The following is a 23,620-nucleotide window of genomic DNA, read 5'->3' as shown; positions in this document are numbered from 1 at the left end:
CACATATCCATAAATATTGGGAAATACACATGTGAAATTTTTAATGTAATAAAAATAAATCTGTGTATATGAAAAATAAGAGAATATCACAGATATATCTGTTTTCTCATCATACTTCTCACTCACTTTGAAGAGCCTTCACACCATCCAGCAGCCTTTTTTGATACACCTTTCCTTCAGCTGTAAGAAAAGACATGATTCACGGTCAGAGAAAAATAATAAGGGAGATTCACCTAAATAATAAATATTCTACAATTTTCCCCCTATTTCCATAATTTCAAAAAAATAGACTTTTTAATGATTTTTCTGAAATGTACCTAATTTCCTCTCAAATAGTGACAAAGTTGGTTTGGAGAAAGATTTTTAATGAGGCAAATTTATTCACTTTTGCATAAAAGGCAAGGATTAGTGGCTTAAAACTTATAAAACATATCTCATTTGATTTATTTTTACCTCTGACTTCTTTCCTTACATTCTTTCTTTTTCCATTTTTACATTTTTCCACTTACTCTCAGGAATATTAATGGAACTAAGGACAACAATACACATATCTTATTGGCAAGATTAAGGGAAATAGCTATTGATTACCATAATGAAAATGAAATGACCCTGATTTTTTGGGTCACTTAGTTTTTATTCTAAAATAAAAACTAAAATTTTAGTTTTATTCTAAAATAATTATTTAGAATTATTCTAAATAATGCTAAAAATTTTCAAAAATGATTAAATAAAACAAAACAACCTGTAACAGTCTGACAGCATTTTAGAAGAAAATCTCACAGGCAAGTAGTCTAAACCCCTTGAAGTATACATATATATTTTAAATACTTACCATCAACTGGTAGAGTTTTTACTAAATTAAAGTATTCCTTGTCTGTGACCTCAACTTTCATGTCTTTCAGAGCACTATCTACATCACTGACATCAACTTGCTTTCCTAGAAAAGACAGAAATGGTGATAAAAAAGAACTTGCGAAGAACACAAAATTAGTGTTTGATTACAATCAAATGCTGTTAACTAGCAATATTTTTACTCATGTGCCATTAAGATAATTTCATCGGTACTTAAGAATCACATAATCTATAACAAACAAAAAATTAAAATAAAAAAACCTTTTTTTAATGTTTATTTATTTTTGAGAGAGAGAGAGACAGAACATGAGTAGGGAGGGGCAGAGAGAGAGAGAGGGAGACAGAATCTGAAGCAGGCTCCAGGCTTTGAGCTGCCAGCCCAGAGCCCAATGTGGGGCTCGAACTCATGAATGTGATCAAATCACGCATGACCTGAGCTGAAGTCGGACACTCAACCGACTGAGCCACCCAGGCACTCCCCAAAATTAAAATTTATTATCACCTTGGCTGGTTTATAAATATATAAAAAATAAAATAATAATTTGGGTCTTTTCTTCACAAAATAGAAATGTAAGTAGTTCTCCTGATGGTTTGAAATTGTAATTATGTTAGGAGCAGTATAATGTTAGGCACATAAATCGAGAAAGGTACAAAGATTACATGCCTTAATATGAATTAATAATTAATATAATATATATAAAAATACACATAGTGATACTTGTTAAAAAGTATGTTTCAAAACAGGGCCTCAGGCTTCCACAGTAATTTTTGTTTTGTACTATTTTTATGGTAAATAATCTTTTGATTATTATACTTTTGTAACTTTAAGAAGGAAAAACAATTTTGGTTTAGTTAAGCCTTTTGTTTAAATCAGTGTAAAGGGAACCTCTGAAGTTTGCTGCCTAGAATCCTAAACTTTTAGTTCACAAATTAGATATGTTGCATATTTCAAGTGCATATGTCTAGTATAAATTTCTTTTTATTTATTCTGCTTAGGAGTCACTTGGCTTCATTAGATTTATACTATTTATCTGTTCTGGAAAGTTCTCTTCAAATATTGCCTCTGTCTTGCTTTCTTTCTCTTTTCTTCCTGGAATTCCAAATAGATATATATAAGATTTTCTTATCTATCCTCGGTGTCTCTTAACCTCTCTTTCATAGTCTCCATTTCTTTGTCTTTCTGTGCTATATGCCTGGTATTGTCTTTCTCTGACTGACTTAGTTCACTTAGTATAACGCACTCTAGCTCTAGCCACATTGTTGCAAATGGCAAGATTTCATTCTTTTTGGTGGCTGAGTATTATTCCACTGTATATATACACATCTTCTTTATCCATTTATCAGTTGATGGACACTTGGGCTCTTTCCATAGTTTGGCTATTATTGATAAATGAAACTAAGAGCTGGTTCTTTGAAAGAATTAATAAAATTGATAGCCTCCTAGCCAGACTTATCAAAAAGAAAAGAGAAAGGACCCAAATAAATAATATCATGAGTAAAAGAGGAGAGATTACAATCAACACCACAGAAATACAAATAATTATAAAAGAGTATTATGAAATTTTATATGCCAATACACCAGACAATCTGGAAGAAACGGACAAATGTTTTAAATTTTTACTATTTTCACCTCTCAAAAGTCTTTTTGGTTCTTTACCAAATTGCTTGCTCTTTACTTATGTGTTCCAGCCTCTCTTTTGATTATTAAACTATATTAAGCATGCTTATTTAATAATTTTTGGTCTGATAATTCCAAAATCTAAAATCTCGGGGCACCTGGGTGGCTCAGTCGGTTGAGCGTCCGACTTTGGCTCAGGTCATGATCTCTCAGTCCGTGGGTTCGAGCCCTGCATCAGGCTCTGTGCTAACAGCTCGGAGCCTGGAGCCTGCTTCAGATTCTGTGTCTTCCTCTCTCTGACCCTCCCCCATTCATGCTCTCTTTCTCTCTCTGTCTCAAAAATAAATAAACATTAAAAAATAAAAATAAAAAAAAACAAAATCTACAATCTCTGCTCATCTGCTAAATGTTGTTCATTATGGGGGTCTTACTCATGGTGACTTGTTTCTTTGTATGTTTAATAATAATTTTAAACTATATGGGGCGCCTGGGTGGCTCAGTCGGTTAAGCGTCCGACTTCAGCCAGGTCACGATCTCGCGGTCCGTGAGTTCGAGCCCCGCGTCGGGCTCTGGGCTGATGGCTCAGAGTCTGGAGCCTGTTCCGATTCTGTGTCTCCCTCTCTCTCTGCCCCTCCCCTGTTCATGCTCTGTCTCTCTCTGTCCCAAAAATAAATAAACGTTGAAAAAAAAAAAAATTAAACTATAAACTGCTCTTTATGTGAAATTTTTGTTTTGAGAAAGAGAGTACCCTTCAAGACAAGAGTCAGATTGATTCATTCTAGATTATCAGTGCATGAGGTCAGGCGACACTTCAGGAGCATTAACATAGCACATCAATACACAAAGACCATTGCTTATTATAGATTATCCCTTAATTCAGTAGCCTTGGCTCTATCCTCCTTGCTTCAGAGAAACAGCCGTTTCTAAAGTTAGTCAAAACATCTTCAGATCTCACATTAAGATCATATTTAAATCTGACAGCACTATATACAATTATAATCTCTACTGCTACCTGAAAGTATCCAATATTGTTTTGACTAGTTGGTTACTAATAATGGATTATTGCTACTTTCTCCCCATATTACTATCCATGGTGGAGATATGATTACTATCATATCACTCTCAATCCAGTGACTCTATTTCCTTCACCGGTGGAGAAGAATTCTACTTCTGTAATTACAATTTCTGTAGTTCAAGAAGGGTCCATATCCTAAACAGATCATTTGGAAACTTCAGTACCACACTCTGATTTAATATTATTTGTTGGTGGGTCTTGTCTTAAAAGTGAAAAGGGACATAGTAGGCTAAATATGCAATAATTAGTTTAGTTTCTCTTGAAAGATCCAAGTCCTTAACAGATATAATATTGGTTCAAGTGACTAAACATTGCCCTTTCTAGAGATTTCAAACTGGTAAAACTAAAGGATAGGTGACATACTTTTGTAGTAATTATTACTTGGTGCTTTGATGCTGCTCAAAGAAATTGCTATCATAAAGGTAGAAGTCCACAGTAAAACAGATGATATAATGACTAGAGAGAATGCTGTAGCAGATCGTCTTATTAAATAGACTGTGCAGAAAAGAGTTAACACAGCAAACCTAAGTCTGCGATCTTTACAAGAGCCTGCTTGCCAGGTGGCACTTGGCTGGCATACGGGAACTCAGATTTCAGAATGTTCCCTCCAATATCAACTGATAAGCCTAAGTCACTGTGCCTAGACTTGTGCAAACAATGCGATTTATGGTGAATATTTGTTTTTCTTCTGGGAGTCTGGTATATTGAGAGTTGTTAGGCAGAGAGTGCCTATGTGACAAGCCTCCAATAAAAAACCTTGGGCACTGAGGGCTTAATGGGCTTCCCTGGGCACACACGTGAAACTGCATTTTTGCTGCTGGAGGGAAAGTATGTTATGTGTGACCCTTCATAAGAAGGAGAGCATAGGAAGCCTTCACATAGATTCTTCTAGAAGCTGCTACATGTTTTTCTCTTACTGATCCAGCTATATCCTTTGTGTTTACCCTTTGCATCATACAGTTCTATGGGTTTTGACAAGTGCAATATGTCACGTATTTACGATTACAGTCACATGCAGAATAGTTTCACTGAACCAAAATTCCCTTGTGACTCTCGTGTCCATCACTTCTTCCTATGCCACCCCCCGTAAACTCCTGGAAACCACTGATCTTTTAACTGTCTCTATAGTTTTCCCTTTTCCAGAATGTAATATGTTGGAATAACACAATATGTATGTAGCCTTTTCAGACTGGCTTCTTCCACTTAGCAGTATGCATTTAAGATTCCTTCATGTCTTTCCATAGATTGATAGCTCATTTCCTTTTATAACTGAATAATATTTCATTATGTGAAGGTACCACCATTTGTTTATTCATTCTTTAATTGAAGGTCATCTTATTTGCGTCCAAGTTTCAGCAATTATGAATAAAGCTACTATAAGCATTTGTGTGCGGTTTTTGTGTAGACATGTTTTCAACTCATTTGGGTAAATACCTAATTTGCAACTGTTGGATCTTATGGTAATACCGATTAAGTTTAGCTTTGTAAGAAATTGCCCAACTGTCTTCCAGAGTGACTCTACCATTTTGCATTCCACCAACCATGAATAAGAGTTCCTTTTGTTAGCCATTCTAATAGGTACATAGCATTCTCTCATTGTTTTCATTTGCAATTCCCTAATGACATATGATGTTGACCATCTTTTCATATCCTTATTTGCCATCTGTATAACTTCCTGGGTGAGGTGAATATTCAGATCTTCTGTTCACTTTTAAAAAAATGTTTGTTTATTTATGAGAGAGAGAGTGTGCAAGGGAAGGGCAGAGAGAGATGGGGCAGAGAATCTGAAGCAGGGTCTGCGCTTACAGCAGAGAGCCCAATGCGGGGCTTGAACTCATAAACCATGAGATCATGACCTGAGGCGAAGTCAGATGCTCAGCCAACTGAGACACCCAGGTGCCCATGTTCACTTTTTAATTAGGGTTGGTTTCTTATTGTTTAGTTTTAAGAATTCTTTGAATATTTTGGATATAAGTTCCTTATCAGATATGTGTTTTGCAAATATGTCCTTTCCGTCTGTGCCTCATTTTTTCATTTTTACAAACTAAAGTTCGTGTTTTTTTTAAAAAGTTTATTTATTTATTTTGAGAGAGAGCATGCTCACCCATGCAAGTAGGGGAGGGGTAGAGAGAAAGATAGAATCCCAAGCAGGTTCTGTGCTGTCAGTGCAGAGTCGGACATGGGGTTCAAATTCATGAACCACGAGATCATGACCTGAGCCAAAACCAACAGTCAGACACTTAACCAACTGAGCCACCCCGGCGTCCCTAAACTAAAGTTCTTTTTGAGTGACCTCTTATAGATAAGAAAAACATGTGTAGGATCAGATTCAAAGATTCCATTATAGAATCACACAATTTGACTTCAATTTTGTAAAGAAATATTGGAATGGTCAGATTATAATATCCATGACAATAAGATCTGGCAAAGCCAGGATTTTTACCTCCTTGCATACATTTCAAATTGATTATTTGCCACAATCCTACATAAAACAACATATCACTGTAGGAATAAAAACCCCACATTATTGTATTTTTAATTTTATTTTGAGAGAGAGAGGGAGAGAGGGGGGGGGGGAGAGAGAGAGAGAGAGAGAGAGAGAGAGAGAGAGAGAATCCCAAGCAGGCTTCATGCTAGGCATGAAGCCTGATGTGGTCCTCAAACCCATGACCCTGGGATCATGACCTGAGCCAAAATCAAGAGTCAGACGCTCAATCAGGTGCCCCAAATTTGCCACATTATTAAAAACTGATTAAGATATTTTGTATTATATTAGAGGACATCACCAATTCATGCCTCCTCTGAAATAAAAATAATTCTGGAAAATCTGTAACCTTGAGCCCTGAATTAGAACTATACCTTAAGGGACCATTTGGGCATTTCCAAATGGATTTTATATAGTTGCTTCTGAGTTATGAATATGTACTAATAATATTATGTTTATTTTCTGGATGGGTTGAAACACTCTTTTGTCAAAAATGCATAGCACACATAGTGGTTAACAAACTTTTAGATGTCCTATTACCTACCTAGAGCATTCCATCTTATCTATTCAATTGTAGGGCAATATATTTTCTTTTGGTAATTATTCATGATTATACAAGAAGTTTTGCCTATTATTCAGAAATTTCACTGTCTTTTGAACACAAAAACTTCTGCTAATATTTAAGAGACATTATCAGAATTGGAAAATTACATTAAAGACCTCAAACTGAGGTTCTTCAGAGAGTCCAAGAAGCAGGTGGTTCATATAAGTCACCTGCTGACCCCAAATCCAAGACCCTCAGAACAAGTGGAAAACTGCATGAAGTAGACAGCTTCCATGTAAGATCATGAGAATAAGAAAACACTGATTGTCAGTGCTTTGTATACTTTTCACGTATTTTTATTCTTATTTTGTCATATTTATTCTTTTTATTACTTAATTATATACTTCTGATTTAGCCTATCATGATCTCCCTTAGTAGTACCAATAACTTATTAAAGTTTAAGTTTTACTAGAGACAATCAGTTTGCTACAGTTAGGACAATCCTAACTCTATAACTCAGCCTTTTACTAGCAAATCAATTTAAAGAATTGCTGTGGGGCTAAGTGACAATTTATGTGTATGAATTGTTCATGACTTTCCAATACTCTTGATGGACCTTTTCTTCTTATAAAGAGTCCATGAGATTAGAAGCTTTTCTGGGGAAATAAATAATATCTAGTGGAACAGATTCCTAAGTATAATGTATTCCATCTACAGTAATAAGAAAAATTTGTGGCTGACTTAGCATATCATACAGTCCATGCCCTATTATTCAGTACAATAAGCCAGGTAAAATTCCCTGGATAAATGATAGAATTGCCTTCAATTTTCTTTTGACTAGAGGGGGATTTGCCCCATTGTTAATAGTGCGTATTGTACTTAGATTCATACCATAGACCGATTTATCTAAGAAAAGATAACTTGATTATGTAAGGTAGACTTAAGGCATTATTGGGACTAGTTTTCTTCAGGCCTAAGAAATACTGGACCATGATTCTAGACTGCCTTCCATTGCCTTCTTATAACACCTTCAGCTAGTTTTGTTTGTCTCACAGCTGTTTGAGTTCTGCTTTTCAGAGTCTTAAATGCTTCTATGTAGCTGCTGTATGAACAAATAATTAAACAAATGATTCAGAGGCAAAACCAGGATGAAACTATCCTGACATTCAGATGTCCTCTCATCTCAAAGAAAATCAACAATAGTGAAGGTCTGGACAGTTCCTGATAATCTCTCCTGGGGCTTTGGTTGAGTGAGGATCAAACGGTGGAATTAGGAATAAAAACATTCTCACATTATTAAGAAAAGTCTGTTGCTATAATAGAACGTTATCAAAAGAATACCAATTGTGAAAGACAGAACAAAATGTATTTGGACAGTACCATATTCTATTGCCAGATGAAAAACAAAGACCTAAGGTCACCTGCTGTATTATGCGGAGTGAATACCAGACTTAAAAATACATATTGTTCCTTATTTATAATAAAAGGCACATCTTCATAATGTTGGAGGAAAATACTACATATAATAATATAAGGCTAATATCACTGTGCAGAAAATTATGTTGTTGATGACCTATTCAAATAATTATGTCTACATGTAGTATCTCAGTTATAACCTAAATTTTGAAATTTCTTCTCATAGGTAAAGACCTAGTACCTCTGTTGCAAAAGCACAGATTATCAAAAATAAATAGGTTATCAAAGCAGGTAGAAATATTTAATCAATGAAAGGTTAAAATAGTGAAATTAACAAATAAAGGGATGGTAGAAAATATCATTTGAACCGTGTAAAGAATTAAGTAACTTTTCACTTACCTAAAACAGAACTCAATTCTTCAATCAACGTATCTAGTTTGACCTTCCCTTTATCTATAAGTCAAGACAAAATTTAGACACTGAAAAAATCCAAACTCAAAAAAAAAATAAAGCATAAAACACTTAGATTATGAACTAGAGTAGAGCCTAGATGAAAGCCATTCACTATATCTTGTCCTTTTTTAAATTTATAATTCTTGGATTTTGATAGATAGCTCCATTATCTGCAAGGGACACTAAGATTGTTTGAATCATACAGTTTATCTTAGGTAAAATGTTCTCTTCAGTCTTTTGGATTCGTTCTGTTTCGAACTCCATGTTTCTTTAGGAATGGCTGATAACACATGACTGGTATACATTTAAAACCATTGTTTGTGGTATTATGTTGCTTTCTATCATTGGAGAAAGACAAAAAATTTCAGGAAAAGGATCAATGAAGAGCAGAGTGTGTGGTAAAACTAAAGCTTTTAAATTTTGCTTGAGGGAAAAATGTCATGTAGGGAGTGGAAAGATGATTTGAAAGAGATTGGTTGGAACCAACAGTTTAAATTTTTTTTTTCAACGTTTTTTATTTATTTTTGGGACAGAGAGAGACAGAGCATGAACGGGGGAGGGGCAGAGAGAGAGGGAGACACAGAATCGGAAACAGGCTCCAGGCTCCAGGCTCTGAGCCATCAGCCCAGAGCCCGACGCGGGGCTCGAACTCACGGACCGCGAGATCGTGACCTGGCTGAAGTCGGACGCTTAACCGACTGTGCCACCCAGGCGCCCCTGAAACCAACAGTTTAGACATTGACATCAGATTGCCTGGATTTGGGACTAGAGTAGTGGGGAAAACAAACATAAAAATCTTGGCTCCACAAAATTTACATTAATTTGTTTTGTTTATGGCTGTATTCCTAAGGCTAAAATAGAGACTGCTAGGTGTTAGGTGTTCAATAGACATTATTACATGAATGAATAAATTAATTTATCATAAAAATGCTTAGCACTGTGTCTGGAATATTGCAAGACTCAATGCATATAAGGTAAGAGGGGTTCACTGAAAGTATTTTTTTTAATTAAAAGATTTCTTAATGTTCATTATTTATTTATTTTTGAGAGAGAGAGAGAGAGAGAGAGAGAGAGAGAGAGAGAGCAAGCAGGCCAGGGGCAGAGAGAGAGAGACTATCCCAAGCAGACTCCACGCTAACAGTGCAAGGCCTGACACAGGGCTTGAACTCAGGAACTGTGAGATCATGACCTGAGCCAGACGCTTAACTGACTGAGCCACCCAGGCACCCCCATTGAAAGGTTTTAATCGGAGGAATGACAAAGTCAGCTTTTCACTCTGGTTAAGTCATTCAGGCTAGTGTGTACGGAATGAATTTAAGGCAGTGTGACCAGTGGCTGTTACACCAATTGGGAGCCTTCTGTAGCAGTAAGTGAAGGATGATGAAGATTCATCAGTAGGGTAGCAAAGTCAGAGAATATGTCTTTGGGATATATTTAGGAGGGAAAATGAGGGAACATAAGTCAAAGATAGTTTGTGGCTTATTTCATGGGCAATTGTGGGTAGATGACAGCAGCAGAGAAATAAGAAAATAACTAGGAATGAATTTAACAGGGAAAATAGTTTACTTTTCATATGTTGAATTTGGATTTCCACTGGGAAATCTATGTCTCAATACGGATTTGTTCATATAGGAGATCTCTTAATTGACCTCCGTTTAATCAACCTGATGGCCTGAACTATATTCATCATTCATACTGATGCTGATGGTATGCTAAACTTTTATTATCTAGTAAGCTACACTTTTAGCAAGCCAGCACATTTGTGTTCTTATGGGTTGAGTTGTTGAACTTGTTTCCAGGCTTCTTTTTATAAAGAGTTGTACTTATTATTAAATTGATAACTTAATCATTATATAAACTGAGGAACTATAAATGGAAAAGGGAGTTATTACCATAAAAACAAATTTGAATGTTTTAGAGAGTTTATGTAAAGGCAAATTGCTAAAAAATAGTTGTGTTGAATTTGGTGTGGATAAAGAACTATAAAAAAATTGGGGAAAGAATTCAGATCTAGATGGATTCTGATGGAAAATTCTGCTCAACGTTTAAAAAAGCACTTTGCTCCACTTAAGAGAAACTGAAAATGGGGGTGCCTGGATGGCTTAGCTAGTTAAGCATCCAATTCTTGGTTTCAGCTCAGATTATGATTTCACAGTTCATGAGGTTGAACCCCACAACAGGCTCTGTGCTGACAGTGTGGAGCCTGCTTGGGGTTCTCTCTCTCTCTCTCTCTCTCTCCCTCCCTCCCTCCCTCCCTCCCTCCCTCCCTCCCTCTTCTTCTCCCTCTCTCTCTGTCCCTCCCCAGCTCATGCACACACATGCATGCTCTCTCTCAAAATAAATTTTAAAAAAACTTAAGAAAAGAGAGAAACAGAAAATGGGAGTGTAGATGACAAATGGGTATATTTGTGCAAGAAAATCTCCAAAGAGCATGGCTACCTTAAATTAAAATGGCATTGGCTCAATTTTTTCATGGAAACAAAACATTTAAGGTATGTTTGTATATATATATATATATATATATATATATATATATATATATATACATATGTGTATATATATATGGATATATGTATATGTATACATGTATATATATATAAATTTAAGGTATGTATATGTATATATATGTATATATGTATATGTATACGTGTGTATATAAATTTTATTATTCCTTACTTTAACTAGATTTTTATATTATCAGATCTTGCCCCTGCCATGGTACATAAAAAGACCTCACTGTCCTAAACTGAAATGGATGAAATAAGTATAGGTTTGAGATAAAAGGCTTGAAATCTTAAATACATATGGTTAAGTGGAATCATACAGGAACAGTGTGGAAAGAGCCTGAAAATAGAACTGTTATATTACTATCATTTAAGCCAGTGATTTTCAAAAATTTTTACTGTAAACCATACTAAGAACCCTGAGCACGTGCGCACACACACATGTGATCATGAAGACTCATGAAACAATATCTAGCTTTATTATTTTATTCTATTTTATTAAAAAAAAACTCAACCCACTGGTTTGAAGTGAGAAAGAAAAGCCTATAAGAAAATAAGCCTTGTGAACAAGAAGAGGGTACACATTCTCACCACCTCTACTCAACACAATACTGGAAGTCTATTCTAGAGCAATCAGTCTAGGGGAAGAAAAAGCATCCAAATAGGAAAGGAAGAAGCATAATTGTCTTTGTTTGCAGATTATATCGTCTTATATATAGAAAGTCCTGAAGACTCCACCAAAAACCTGGTAGAACTAATCAATGAATTTAGTAAAGTTGCAGGATACAAAATCAGCATAATGAAATCAGTTGCATTTCTATACACTAACAATGAAATATCTGAAAAAGATATAAAGAAAACAATACCACTCACAATAGCATAAAAAAAAACAAGATATTTGGGAATAAATGTATGTATGTATGTATGTATGTATCTGTCTATCTATCTATCTATCTATCTATCTATCTATCTATCTATCTATCTATCTACAAATAGGCTTCACAACCAGTGCGGAGCCCAATGTGGGGCCTGAACTCACATCCCGGAGATCAAGACCTGAACTGAGATTGAGAGTTCGACACTTAACTGACTGAGTCACCCAGGCGCCCGTTTGGAATAAATTTAAATAAGGAGGTGGAAGATCTATATAATGAAAACTACAAAACCTTGATGAAAGAAATCGAAGAAGACACAAGCAAATGGAAATATATCTCATATTCATGGGTCAGAAAAATTAATATTGTTAAAATGTGTATACTACCAAAAGTCATTTATAGATTCAATCCAATTCCTATAAAAATTTCAATGGTATTTTTTTCATAGACATACAAAAAAATCTTTAATTTATATGGAACCACAAAGGACCCCGAACAGCCAAAGCAATACTGAGAAAGAAGAACTAGGCTGGAGGCATTACCCTTCTTGATTTCAAACTAGTATTACAAGGCTCATCAAGCTGTATGGTACAGCATAAAAATAGATACATGGGCCAAGAGAACAGAATTGAGAGCTTGGAAATAAAACTTCACATATACAGTCAACTGTCAACAAGGCAGCCAAGAATACTCAATAGGGAAAGGATAGTCTCTGATATGATGGTATTGGGAAAACTGGATAACCACACGCAAAAGAATGAAACTGTGCCATAATCTTATACCACTCACAAAAATGAACTTGAAATGGATTAAAGACTTAAATGTAGGACCTGAAAACTGTAAAACTTCCAGAAGAAAACATAGGGAAGAAAGCTCCTTGACATGAGTCTTGGCAATTATTTTTTTAGATAGGACACAAAAAGCACAAGCAAAAAAAAAAAAAAAAAAAAAAAAAAAAAAGAAAGAAAGAGAAAGAAAAAGAAAAGAAAAAATTACTAAGTGGGACTACATCACACCAAAAGGCTTCGGCCCAGAAAAAGAAACAATCAACCAAATGAATAGGCAACTTACAGAATGAGAGAAAATATTTTCAAACTGCATTTCTGGTAAGGGGTTAATATTCAAACTATATAAGGAACTTGTACATTCAGTAGCAAAACCCCCAAAAATCCAGGGAAAAAATGGGCAAAGAAACTGAATGGCCATCTTTTTAAAGAACACATACAAATGGCCAATAGGTCCATGAAAAGGTGCTCAAAATGACTAATCATCAGGGAAATGCAAATCAAAACCATAATGAGATATCACCTCACACTTGTTAGAATGGCTATCATCAAAAAGATAAGAGATAACAAATGTTGATGGAGATGTGGAGAAAGGGAAACCCTTGTTCACCATTGGTGGGAATATAAATTGGTGCAACCACTGTGGAAAACAGTATAGAGGTTCCTCAAGTAATGAAAAATAGAGTTACCATATAATCCAGCAATCCCACAGCATATGATTCAAAATCCCACTTTGAAAGAGGATTTCAAAAAGATATCTGCACTCCCATGTTCATTGAAACATTAATCACAATAACCAAGATATGTCTCTGTCAACAGATGATTAAAGAAAGATGTGGTATATTATATACAATAGCAAATTATTCAGCCATGAGAAAAAAGGAAATCTTGCCATTTGTGACATGGATAAACTTTGAAGGTATTGTGCTAAGTGAAATAAGTTGGACAGAGAAAGACCAATACTATATGATATCACTTGTATGTGGAATCTAAAAAAACTGAACTCACAGAAACAGTAAAATTGTGGTTATGAGGGGCTGAGGGAGGAGGTGGGGAAATGGGGAGATGTTAGGTTAAAGGTACAAACTCCCATTTCTTTTTTTTAAATTTTTTTTTTTCAACGTTTATTTATTTGTAGGACAGAGAGAAACAGAGCATGAACGGGGGAGGGGCAGAGAGAGAGGGAGACACAGAATCGGAAACAGGCTCCAGGCTCTGAGCCATCAGCCCAGAGCCCGACGCGGGGCTCAAACTCACGGACCGCGAGATCGTGACCTGGCTGAAGTCGGACGCTCAACCGACTGCGCCACCCAGGCGCCCCAAACTCCCATTTCTAATGTGAGTAAATTCTGAGACTACAATACAGAATGGTGATTATAGTTAATAACACTGTCTTACATACTTGAAATTTCCTAAGAGAGTAGATCGTAAATGTTTTCACCATAAAAAAGAAAGGTAATTATGTGATGCAACAGGGGTGTTAGTTATGGCATAAACATTTTGCAATATACAAGTATATAAAATCAACAGGTTTACACCTTAAACTTACACAACGTTCTATGTTGACTGCATCTCAATAAAGATGAAAACAATAAATATCTCTTAAAAAGTACAGGGGGAATGTCAGTGCTCACCATCATCTGGCAATCTTTCTATCAGATCCATGAATTCTCCTTCTGTGATGCTGATTGCCATGTTTTCTAAAAGAGTGTCCAGCTTACTGACATCAACACTGCCTCCTAAGTAAGGAGCAGGAAAGGAATATAGTAAAACAATCTTTCTAAAACTGGGACCGTGCATTCACTCTACTGTGTTATTATTCCTCTTTATCAAGCATATGTTTTATTATAATAAGGAACATTTCACATATTTCTTAGCATTATTGTTAAGATTTTCAAGGCAAACACCAAAAATCCAGTTTTGTTCAGTTCATAGGACAATAAACTTCCTTTCACTTTTATGTTAGGATTCTGAAAAGCCAGAGCTAGAGGTGACTGACATAATATTCATAAAACAAGAGGTATTTTTGTTGCCTGCACTTTCAAATTATTTGCCTTTACTTTTGATTGAAATCTTTATCTGACAGCATTCATTCTTCACCTTTTGCTTCGTACTTTATTTTGTTTCTTTGGGGCTAAGGTAGGAAAATCCCAGACAGTTTAACACTTTCTGTCAAGTATTAGTGCAGGAAACTACTTGGTTTACCTGATAAAATGCAGATCTATTAAAGAAACATAAATAAAGACACAATTATATAGGAAAGGATGATTCCTATTTTAACAATACAACTAAAGGTTTCAGATTCCGTCTTTTCACAGTGCTTCTTACTCACGTTTGAGAGACTTTATGCCCTTCATCAACCTTTTCTTATACACTTTTCCATCAGCTATAAAAAATGGGTATTTTGAAAACAGAGTCAGAAAGAAAGAGTTTAGAAATCTTTGAGTAAGGAACATTTCAAATTACAAACAGATAAATAGATATACCAAAATGTTTGCTCTCAGGGGTAAAGGAGTAAATTGGAAATCAGAATCATGAGATACTCTTTTTTGTTATTGTTGTTCTGTATTGAGAATGTAGGGACAATAACATCCTCAAATACTGTTTGTGGGACTTCAAATTATAAATATTCTGGAAGGCGAGTGCGAAGACAAAATATCTTCCATTTGTAAGTCTACTTAAAGGAATTTCATCTCAAAAGATTTCAGAATGCTTACAAAGATTTATCCACAAGGCTGTCAAATAAAAAAAGGACATATATTCAAAGATGGAAAACTGTAAAATATACATCTCATTTTTCACAGTAGCTATCACTTTGAGTTGGGAATAGAGAGGTTTTATTTTCACTTATCTACACTATCAAGATTTCTATGATAAATACACACGTTACCATTGTGAAGACATAACAGTTATAAATAAATTAATAACACATAAATATTATCTATCAATCTAGTATCTACTGTGCACTAGAAGGAAATGTATGAAAATATTAATAATGATTATCTTTGGGTTAGAGGATTAAAAGCATTTTTTATGAAATTTTTTGGTGTAGTTAAGAACTATGGCCTTTTCTCAATGTACCATATTACCCACTTATTGATAAACTATATATTCGATGCTGCAGAAACACACAACTACATTATTAGTTGGTTCTGGGAAAACTGGACACCTTCCTCTCTCTCTTTTTTCTTTTTTTTTAAATGCTTTTTTTTTTTTTTTTTTTTTACAAATCCAGCTGATCAGTAACCTGAGGGCTGAGTAATGAATTTTTCCTTTGATAGCAACTTATAACTGAAAAGGCTTAGACAGATGATTTTTATTTTTTTTTATTTGTTAATTTATTTTATTTTATTTTTTTATTTTTAGACAGATGATTTTTAAATCAAAATCCAAGTGGTGAGATTTTTCTGTGTATTTGCATTAGCTTTTTAACAGTTTTCAAGCATTTTTAGTTTATTTTGTAATTTTTCATATACTTCTACAAAACTAGTCTTTCTAAAACACCAAAATAGCACCCATAAGACTCACCATCAAGTGGCAGTGTGTTCAGCAAGTTCAAATGTTCATTAGGTGTGAGCTTAATCCCCAAGTTTTCGAAAACACTTTCTTTTTTTTTTTTTTTTTATATATGAAATTTATTGTCAAATTGGTTTCCATACAACACCCAGTGCTCATCCCAAAAGGTGCCCTCCTCAATACCCATCACCCACCCTCTCCTCCCTCCCACCCCCCATCAACCCTCAGTTTGCTCTCAGTTCTCAACAGTCCCTTATGCTTTGGCTCTCTCCCATTCTAACCTCTTTTTTTTTCCTTCCCCTCCCCCATGGGTTCCTGTCAAGTTTCTCAGGATCCACATAAGAGTGAAACCATATGGTATCTGTCTTTCTCTGTATGGCTTATTTCACTTAGCATCACACTCTCCAGTTCCATCCACATTGCTACAAAAGGCCATATTTCATTTTTTCTCATTGCCGCGTAGTATTCCATAGTGTATATAAACCACAATTTCTTTATCCATTCATCAGTTGATGGACATTTAGGCTCTTTCCATAATTTGGCTATTGTTGAGAGTGCTGCTATGAACATTGGGGTACAAGTGCCCCTATGCATCAGTACTCCTGTGTCCCTTGGATAAATTCCTAACAGTGCTATTGCTGGGTCATAGGGTAGGTCTATTTTTAATTTTCTGAGGAACCTCCACACTGCTTTCCAGAGCGGCTGCACCAATTTGCATTCCCACCAACAGTGCAAGAGGGTTCCCGTTTCTCCACATCCTCTCCAGCATCTATAGTCTCCCGATTTGTTCATTTTGGCCACTCTGACTGGCGTGAGGTGATACCTGAGTGTGGTTTTGATTTGTATTTCCCTGATAAGGAGCGACGCTGAACATCTTTTCATGTGCCTGTTGGCCATCCGGATGTCTTCTTTAGAGAAGTGTCTATTCATGTTTTCTGCCCATTTCTTCACTGGGTTATTTGCTTTTCGGGTGTGGAGTTTGGTGAGCTCTTTATAGATTTTGGATACTAGCCCTTTGTCCGATATGTCATTTGCAAATATCTTTTCCCATTCCGTTGGTTGCCTTTTAGTTTTGTTGGTTGTTTCCTTTGCTGTGCAGAAGCTTTTTATCTTCATAAGGTCCCAGTAATTCACTTTTGCTTTTCATTCCCTTGCCTTTGGGGATGTGTCGAGGAAGAGATTGCTACGGCTGAGGTCAGAGAGGTCTTTTCCTGCTTTCTCCTCTAAGGTTTTGATGGTTTCCTGTCTCACATTCAGGTCCTTTATCCATTTTGAGTTTATTTTTGTGAATGGTGTGAGAAAGTGGTCTAGTTTCAACCTTCTGCATGTTGCTGTCCAGTTCTCCCAGCACCATTTGTTAAAGAGACTGTCTTTTTTCCATTGGATGTTCTTTCCTGCTTTGTCAAAGATGAGTTGGCCATACGTTTGTGGGTCTAGTTCTGGGGTTTCTATTCCATTCCATTGGTCTATGTGTCTGTTTTTGTGCCATCGAAAACACTTTCAAGTCTATTGGCATCAACTTTGTCTCCTTTGAAAGAAAAACGGATTGTTGACACATGGAAATTTTAGGACATTAGAATGATCCAAAATAATGAAAAGGCTGACTTATAAGAATACCATCCCCACTTTCATATTCTCATATATTCTAATAGTGTTTAAGAATAATGAGGCAAAACTTATTCCTTGATTCTTCATAAAGACAGAGTGGCCTCCGAAGACTAATGGCAAGACACCATAGAAGAAAATCAGGTTATATAATTGGCTAGTAATTTAGGATATTTAATCTGTTTTTCTCTTTTTAATGTTGAATCATGTGATTATTATTTAAAGCAGAATATTTTCTAAACTTATTCATCTTCCTATATTCTGTGCCTACCTATATTTGGCTACTCAAGCCAGTAGTCATTAACTCAAAAGCTTATAGGAGCCTAGACAAAGAAGGAATGAGTGAAACTAGCACATGCCTTGTCCCAAGAGAAAATACATCAGTTATTGTGGTGAGGAAATGTAGGGCCAGTGTTGCCTTATCTTACAAAACTTGACTGCAGACTGGATTCAATTCATGGGTGGCCCGTTTGTTAAACCTCTGATTTAAACACTGGTTAGGATCAATATAATACTGGCAGAAACTACAAAAAAATATCATTATTACTTAAATATCACCATTTTCTTTTGTAGCCAAATGCTAGATAATTCAAAGTCAAAGGGAAAACTAAAGTTGAATGGAAATACTTCATGAAAATATGTAAAATATCAACATTAATAAATTTATGATATAATATTGGGAAAACACTATGCAAAATATAACATAGGGTTAGAATTTAATTAAAAATGTTTAAGTAATGTCTTACTCACCCGAAAAAGATTTCACTTCATTCATCAGCTTTTCCAGATCAACCTTGCCTTTAACTGTAAGGCAAGGAATAAATTGGATAGAAACATGACAATGAGACCAAGAAAATGTGTTGCATAGAGCAGAAAAACTTAGCAGTATTTATTTGCTTTAGAAAATTTAACCTTTTGCAGGTACACACTTTTAGTTACAAAATAAGTCATGGGGTTGTAATACACAGTATGATGACTATACTTAATACTGAAATATTAATATTTGAAAGTTGCTAAGAGAGTAGATCTTAATTTTTTTAACGTTTTTTTCCTTTGAGAAAGAGAGAGACAAAGAGAGAGCATGCAGGGGAGAAGGGCAGAGAGAGAGAGAGAGAGAGAGAGAGAGAGAGAGAGAGAGAATCCCAAGCAGGCTCCAAGCTCAGTATGGAGCCTGATGCGGGGCTCAATCCCAATATCCTGGGATTGTGACCTGAGCTGAAATCCAGAGTCGGATGCTCAATCGCCTGAGCCACCCAGGCACCCTGAGAGATCTTAAAAGTTCTCATCAAAACAAAAAATATTTGTAACTATATATTATGATGGATGTTAACTAGACTTAGTATGGTAATCATTTTGCAATATATACAAATATTGAATCATTATGCCTGAATGTAATGTTATATGTCAGTTATACCTCAATATAAAAAATATAAAAACTGGTTACACATACACACACACACGCACGTGCACATCACACACAAGCGCACACACACTAAAACTTAACCTTTGCTATACCCTTCATAAGAAGGTAGACGAAGAGGGGCACCTGGATGGCTCAGTTGGTTGAGCAGCTGACTTTGGCACAGGTCATGATCTCACGGTTCATGAGTTCGAGTCCTGCATCAGGCTCTGTGCTGACAGCTCAGAGCCTGGAGCCTGCTTCGGATTCTGTGGTTCCCTCTCTCTCTGTCTCTCCCTGCCTCATGCTCTGTGTCTCCATCTCTCTCTCAAAAATAAATAAACATTAAAAAAAAAAGAAGGTAGAAGAAGAAAGATGTCAGCTTGAATGATAATAAGCACAATTATTTCCTGAAACAAGTAATACTCCAATATTTCCAATATATTATGCTCAGGGAAGAAAAGTGGCTAATTCCCGTCATTTAGTTTCTGAAAAGTGCTTTTCTCCCCACAGTAAAATACTACTCCACGTTGATGAGAAAATCTAGCTATAACCTAGTGTTATAGGAAACACGGTGTAACATGTAGTTATTCATGAATTCAACAAACTTGTTTTTGAGTGCCTAGAAAATACTCAAAGAATAACCAGAAAAGTGTGTCAATTACCAATAATGTTGCTAATTCTGTGGTGAGAATTTTTGGACCTTATTCTTTGTCTCTTAAAGTATTCTTAGCCACTAATAACTTCTGCGTCAATACCAACTACAGGTCAGGGCAAAATGGAAAATGTGTGCTGGTTTACCTGGGTCATTACAAGTAATCAAGTCTGTCATGAAAAAGAGATGGGATCCTTGGAGAGGATTACAATTTTTGGCCTGGCTTTGTACATGGGTCACTGTGGTTTTCTGTTCATCCTTTCCTTTGCCCATCTGGCTTATTACTGGGAAAATTCTGACCCAAGATGAAAGGGCTCTCTGCCATAGGCTGTCTAATCGGGAGGGAATTCTGTTCCATTAAAATATTCCAAGTTCCTCTCAGCAGAGGAGGAATCTACTAGTAAGATTTAAAACATCTGTGTGACAAGGGAATTTTTATAAACTGAAGTTGATCATTTTCCTTTATTTATAATGTTATTCTTACTCTTTTGTATTTACTTTAATAAAAATTTTGGAAGGGCTTCTGTGAACGTGGAGACTGGAACATGGCTCATATCCCTTTAACTACCACCTCAAAGCTGTCTGCCTTTGAAATTCAAATGCTGCTGGTCTCTCTAGGCTGCCAGGGCTATGTCAAACCTTCAGCTCTGGTTGTGTCCCAGAAGAAGAATGGGCATGGGATTCTTTCCCCTCTCAACTAGGGAAGCACCAGAGAGGTGTCAGAGTGCACGAAGAGAACTAGAAAGTAAGAGATCTGGGGAAAAGCTTGGCACTTAGATTCCTGAAGACCCTGGTGAAGATCAGTAGAGGCCAGCATGAGGGCATTCCAATTCCTCTGACTCCTAAAAGAGCACGAAGGAAGAAGATAGGTGGGCAGAAACATATATGCTCCTGAGGTGGTAGAAATACAGAGATGTCAAAACAGATGCTTCCTTCTTTTCTAGAAGTTTGAAAGTAATCTTTTATGGAATATGTAATATTAAGTGTTAAATAAAGAATCTTGAAATAGAAAGGAAATTATTTAAGATAGTTTTTTTTTATTATTGAGAGGGAGAGAAACACACACACACACACACACACACACACACACACACACACACACACACAGAGCAAGCAGAGAAGGGGCAGAGGGAGAGGGAGAGAATCTTAAGAAGGCTCTGTGCTCAGTGCAGAGCCCAATGCAGGGCTCAATCTCACAACTGTGAGATCATGACCTGAGGAGAAATCAAAAGTTGGATGCTTAACTGAATGAGCCACCCAGACACCCCTAAGAGAAATTTTATGAGTTGTTTGTTTGTGGGAGTTAAAACTGTATGGTTGGGGAAGTAAAAGACATTCCCAAGGTCTCATGGTGGGGAGTGGGGGAGATGGTAGGAGGAATAAGAGTCTTCTAAAAGTTTGCCCTTATCGTGATTGCGTGGGGGGTGAGAGGGAAGGGATAAAAGTGAAATGAAATATTTGATCGGGAAGGCTATCTTGATGGAGAATAAAGTAGTATTTTATTGCCAGTAATAGTTATTATATGTAAGTGTGACAGTGAATGGGAGGAAAAGAAATGTAAGACTTGATGAAATGTGACCCTCCTCTGAAACTTCAGAATTAATTAGGAAGAAAACAAACATAATGAATGACAACTTGAACAAACCAGTGATAATAAGCCTAAGAAAAAAGAAAAAAAACAACAACAGAAAATAAATAATAAACATAAGATTAAATAAATAAAATTAAATATATCCAGTATTACACCAAATCGGAGCAAACTGAAATTTCTCATTAAAAAAGGAACGATAGGGGCGCCTGGGTGGCTCAGTCGGTTGAGCGTCCGACTTCGGCTCAGGTCATGATCTCCTGGTCTGTGAGTTGGAGCCCCTCGTGGGGCTCTGTGCTGACCGCTCAGAGCCTGGAGCCTGTTTCAGATTCTGTGTCTCCCTCTCTCTCTGCCCCTCCCCTGCTCATGCTCCGTCTCTCTCTCTCTCTCTCTCTCTCTGTCAAAAATAAATAAACATTACAAAAAAATTAAAAAAAAAAAAAAGGAATGATAGGGGCACCTGGGTGGCTTGGTTAAGTGTCTGACTTCGGCTCAGGTCATGATCTTGGCAGTTCGTGAGTTCGAGTCCCACATCAGGCTCTGTGCTGACAGCTCAGAGCCTGAAGCCAGCTTCGGATTCTGTGTCTCCCTTTCTCTCAGCCCCTCCCATGCTTGTGCTCTGTCTCTCTCTCTCTCTCTCTCTCTCTCAAGAATGAATAAACTTAAAAAAAATTTTTTTAATAAAAAAATAAAAAAGGAACGATTGTCAGATGGGTTCCCTAAAAACCCAGCTATATAATGATTTCGCAAAATATATTTCAACCAAATGATAAGAAGATTGAAAACAGAGGAATGGGCAAAGATATATGAGGCATATATACAAGCAAAAAGAAACCAGTACCATCAGTTATTAATATCAAAGTATAACTTGGAGTCAAATCATTAAACAGATATAAAGGGGGACATCAAAAGGTATAGTTTATGAATAATATTATAGCAGTCATAAACCTATAAACAAAGATTAATATTTTATCAACATTTATTTAGAATTTGAATATGGATTATGGTCTGATTCAATTTTCTTTTTTTCTGGTTAAGTATTTAATCGTATTTGTTTTCATTTTTAAAATTTATTAATTTTTTAAAAATTTACATCCAAGTTAGTCAATGTGTAGTGCAATAATAATTTCAGGAGTAGATTCCAGGGATTCATCCCCTACATATAACACCTAGTGCTCATCCCAACAAGTGTCTGCCTTAATGTCCCTGGCCCAATTAGCCCATCCCCCCACCCACAACTCCTCCACCAACTCTCAGTTTGTTCTCTGTATTTAAGAGTCTCTTATGGTTTGTCCCCCTCCTTGTTTTCATATTATTTTTGCTTCCCTTCTCTTGTGTTCATCTGCTTTCTATCTTAAATTCCACATATGAGAGAAGTCATGATATTTGTCTTTCTCTAATTTCACTTAGCATAATACACTCTAGTTCCATCCACGTTATTGCAAATGGCAATGGCAAGATTTCATTCTTTTTTGATCACTGAGTAACACTCCATTACACACACACACACACACACACACACACACACACACACACACACACACACACGTACTACATCTTCTTTATTCATTTATGTGTCGATGGATGTTTGGGCTCTTTCCATACTTTGACTATTGTTGATAGCACTGCTATAAACACTGGGGTGTATGTGCCTCTTCGAAAAGCATTCCTGTATCCTTTGGATAAATACCTAGTAGTGCAATTGCTCAGCTGTAGGGTAGTTCCATTTTTCTTTTTTTTGAGGAAACTCCATACTGTTTTCCAGAATGCCTGCACCAGTTGGCACTCCCACCAGCAGTGCAAAAGGGTTCCTCTTTCTCCACATCCTCACCAACATCTGTCATTGCCTGAGTTGTTAATTTTAGCCATTCTGACAGGTGTGAGGTAGTATCTCATAGTGGTTTTGATTTGTATTTCCCTGATTATGAGTGGCGCTGAGTATCTTTTTAAGCCTGTTAGCCATCTGGATGTCTTCTTTGGAAAAATGTCTATTCATGTCTTTTGTCTATTTTTTCACTGGATTATTTATTTTTTGGGTGTTGAGTTTGATAAGTTCTTTGTAGATTTTGGATACTAACTCTTTATCTGATATGTCGTTTGCAAATATCTTCTCCCATTCCGTCAGTTGCCTTTTAGTTGTGCTGACTGTTTTCCTTGCCGTGCTTAATGAGGTCCCAATAGTTCATTTTTGCTTTTGTTTCCCTTGCCTCTGGAGACATGTCAAGTAAGAAGTTGCTGTAGCTGAGGTCA

At 36.2% G+C, this 23,620-nt stretch overlaps 1 protein-coding gene across 6 annotated transcripts in view; it reads right to left on the bottom strand.

The window, feature by feature from the left end:
* EFCAB3 (EF-hand calcium binding domain 3) overlaps positions 1 to 23,620 on the bottom strand; it is a 235,506-nt gene that overhangs the window by 196,838 nt on the left and 15,048 nt on the right. For all 6 annotated transcript variants that reach the window (XM_086687643.1, XM_086687646.1, XM_086687641.1 and 3 more), the window contains 8 exons: positions 18,479 to 18,532; positions 17,626 to 17,651; positions 16,136 to 16,214; positions 14,940 to 14,993; positions 14,242 to 14,346; positions 8,390 to 8,443; positions 833 to 937; positions 127 to 180 (listed from right to left, as the gene is read on the bottom strand). In XM_086687643.1, coding sequence (XP_086543769.1) covers positions 127 to 180; positions 833 to 937; positions 8,390 to 8,443; positions 14,242 to 14,346; positions 14,940 to 14,993; positions 16,136 to 16,214; positions 17,626 to 17,651; positions 18,479 to 18,532 — 531 coding nt within the window. The remainder of the gene's footprint in view (positions 1 to 126; positions 181 to 832; positions 938 to 8,389; positions 8,444 to 14,241; positions 14,347 to 14,939; positions 14,994 to 16,135; positions 16,215 to 17,625; positions 17,652 to 18,478; positions 18,533 to 23,620) is intronic.

This window comes from Puma concolor, chromosome E1, assembly GCF_028749965.1.
Source record: "Puma concolor isolate L17-30 chromosome E1, mPumCon1.1.hap2, whole genome shotgun sequence".
Taxonomy (NCBI): domain Eukaryota; kingdom Metazoa; phylum Chordata; class Mammalia; order Carnivora; family Felidae; genus Puma; species Puma concolor.
Note: the sequence above shows the minus strand (reverse complement) of the source record. Positions and strands in the feature narration are given on the sequence as shown.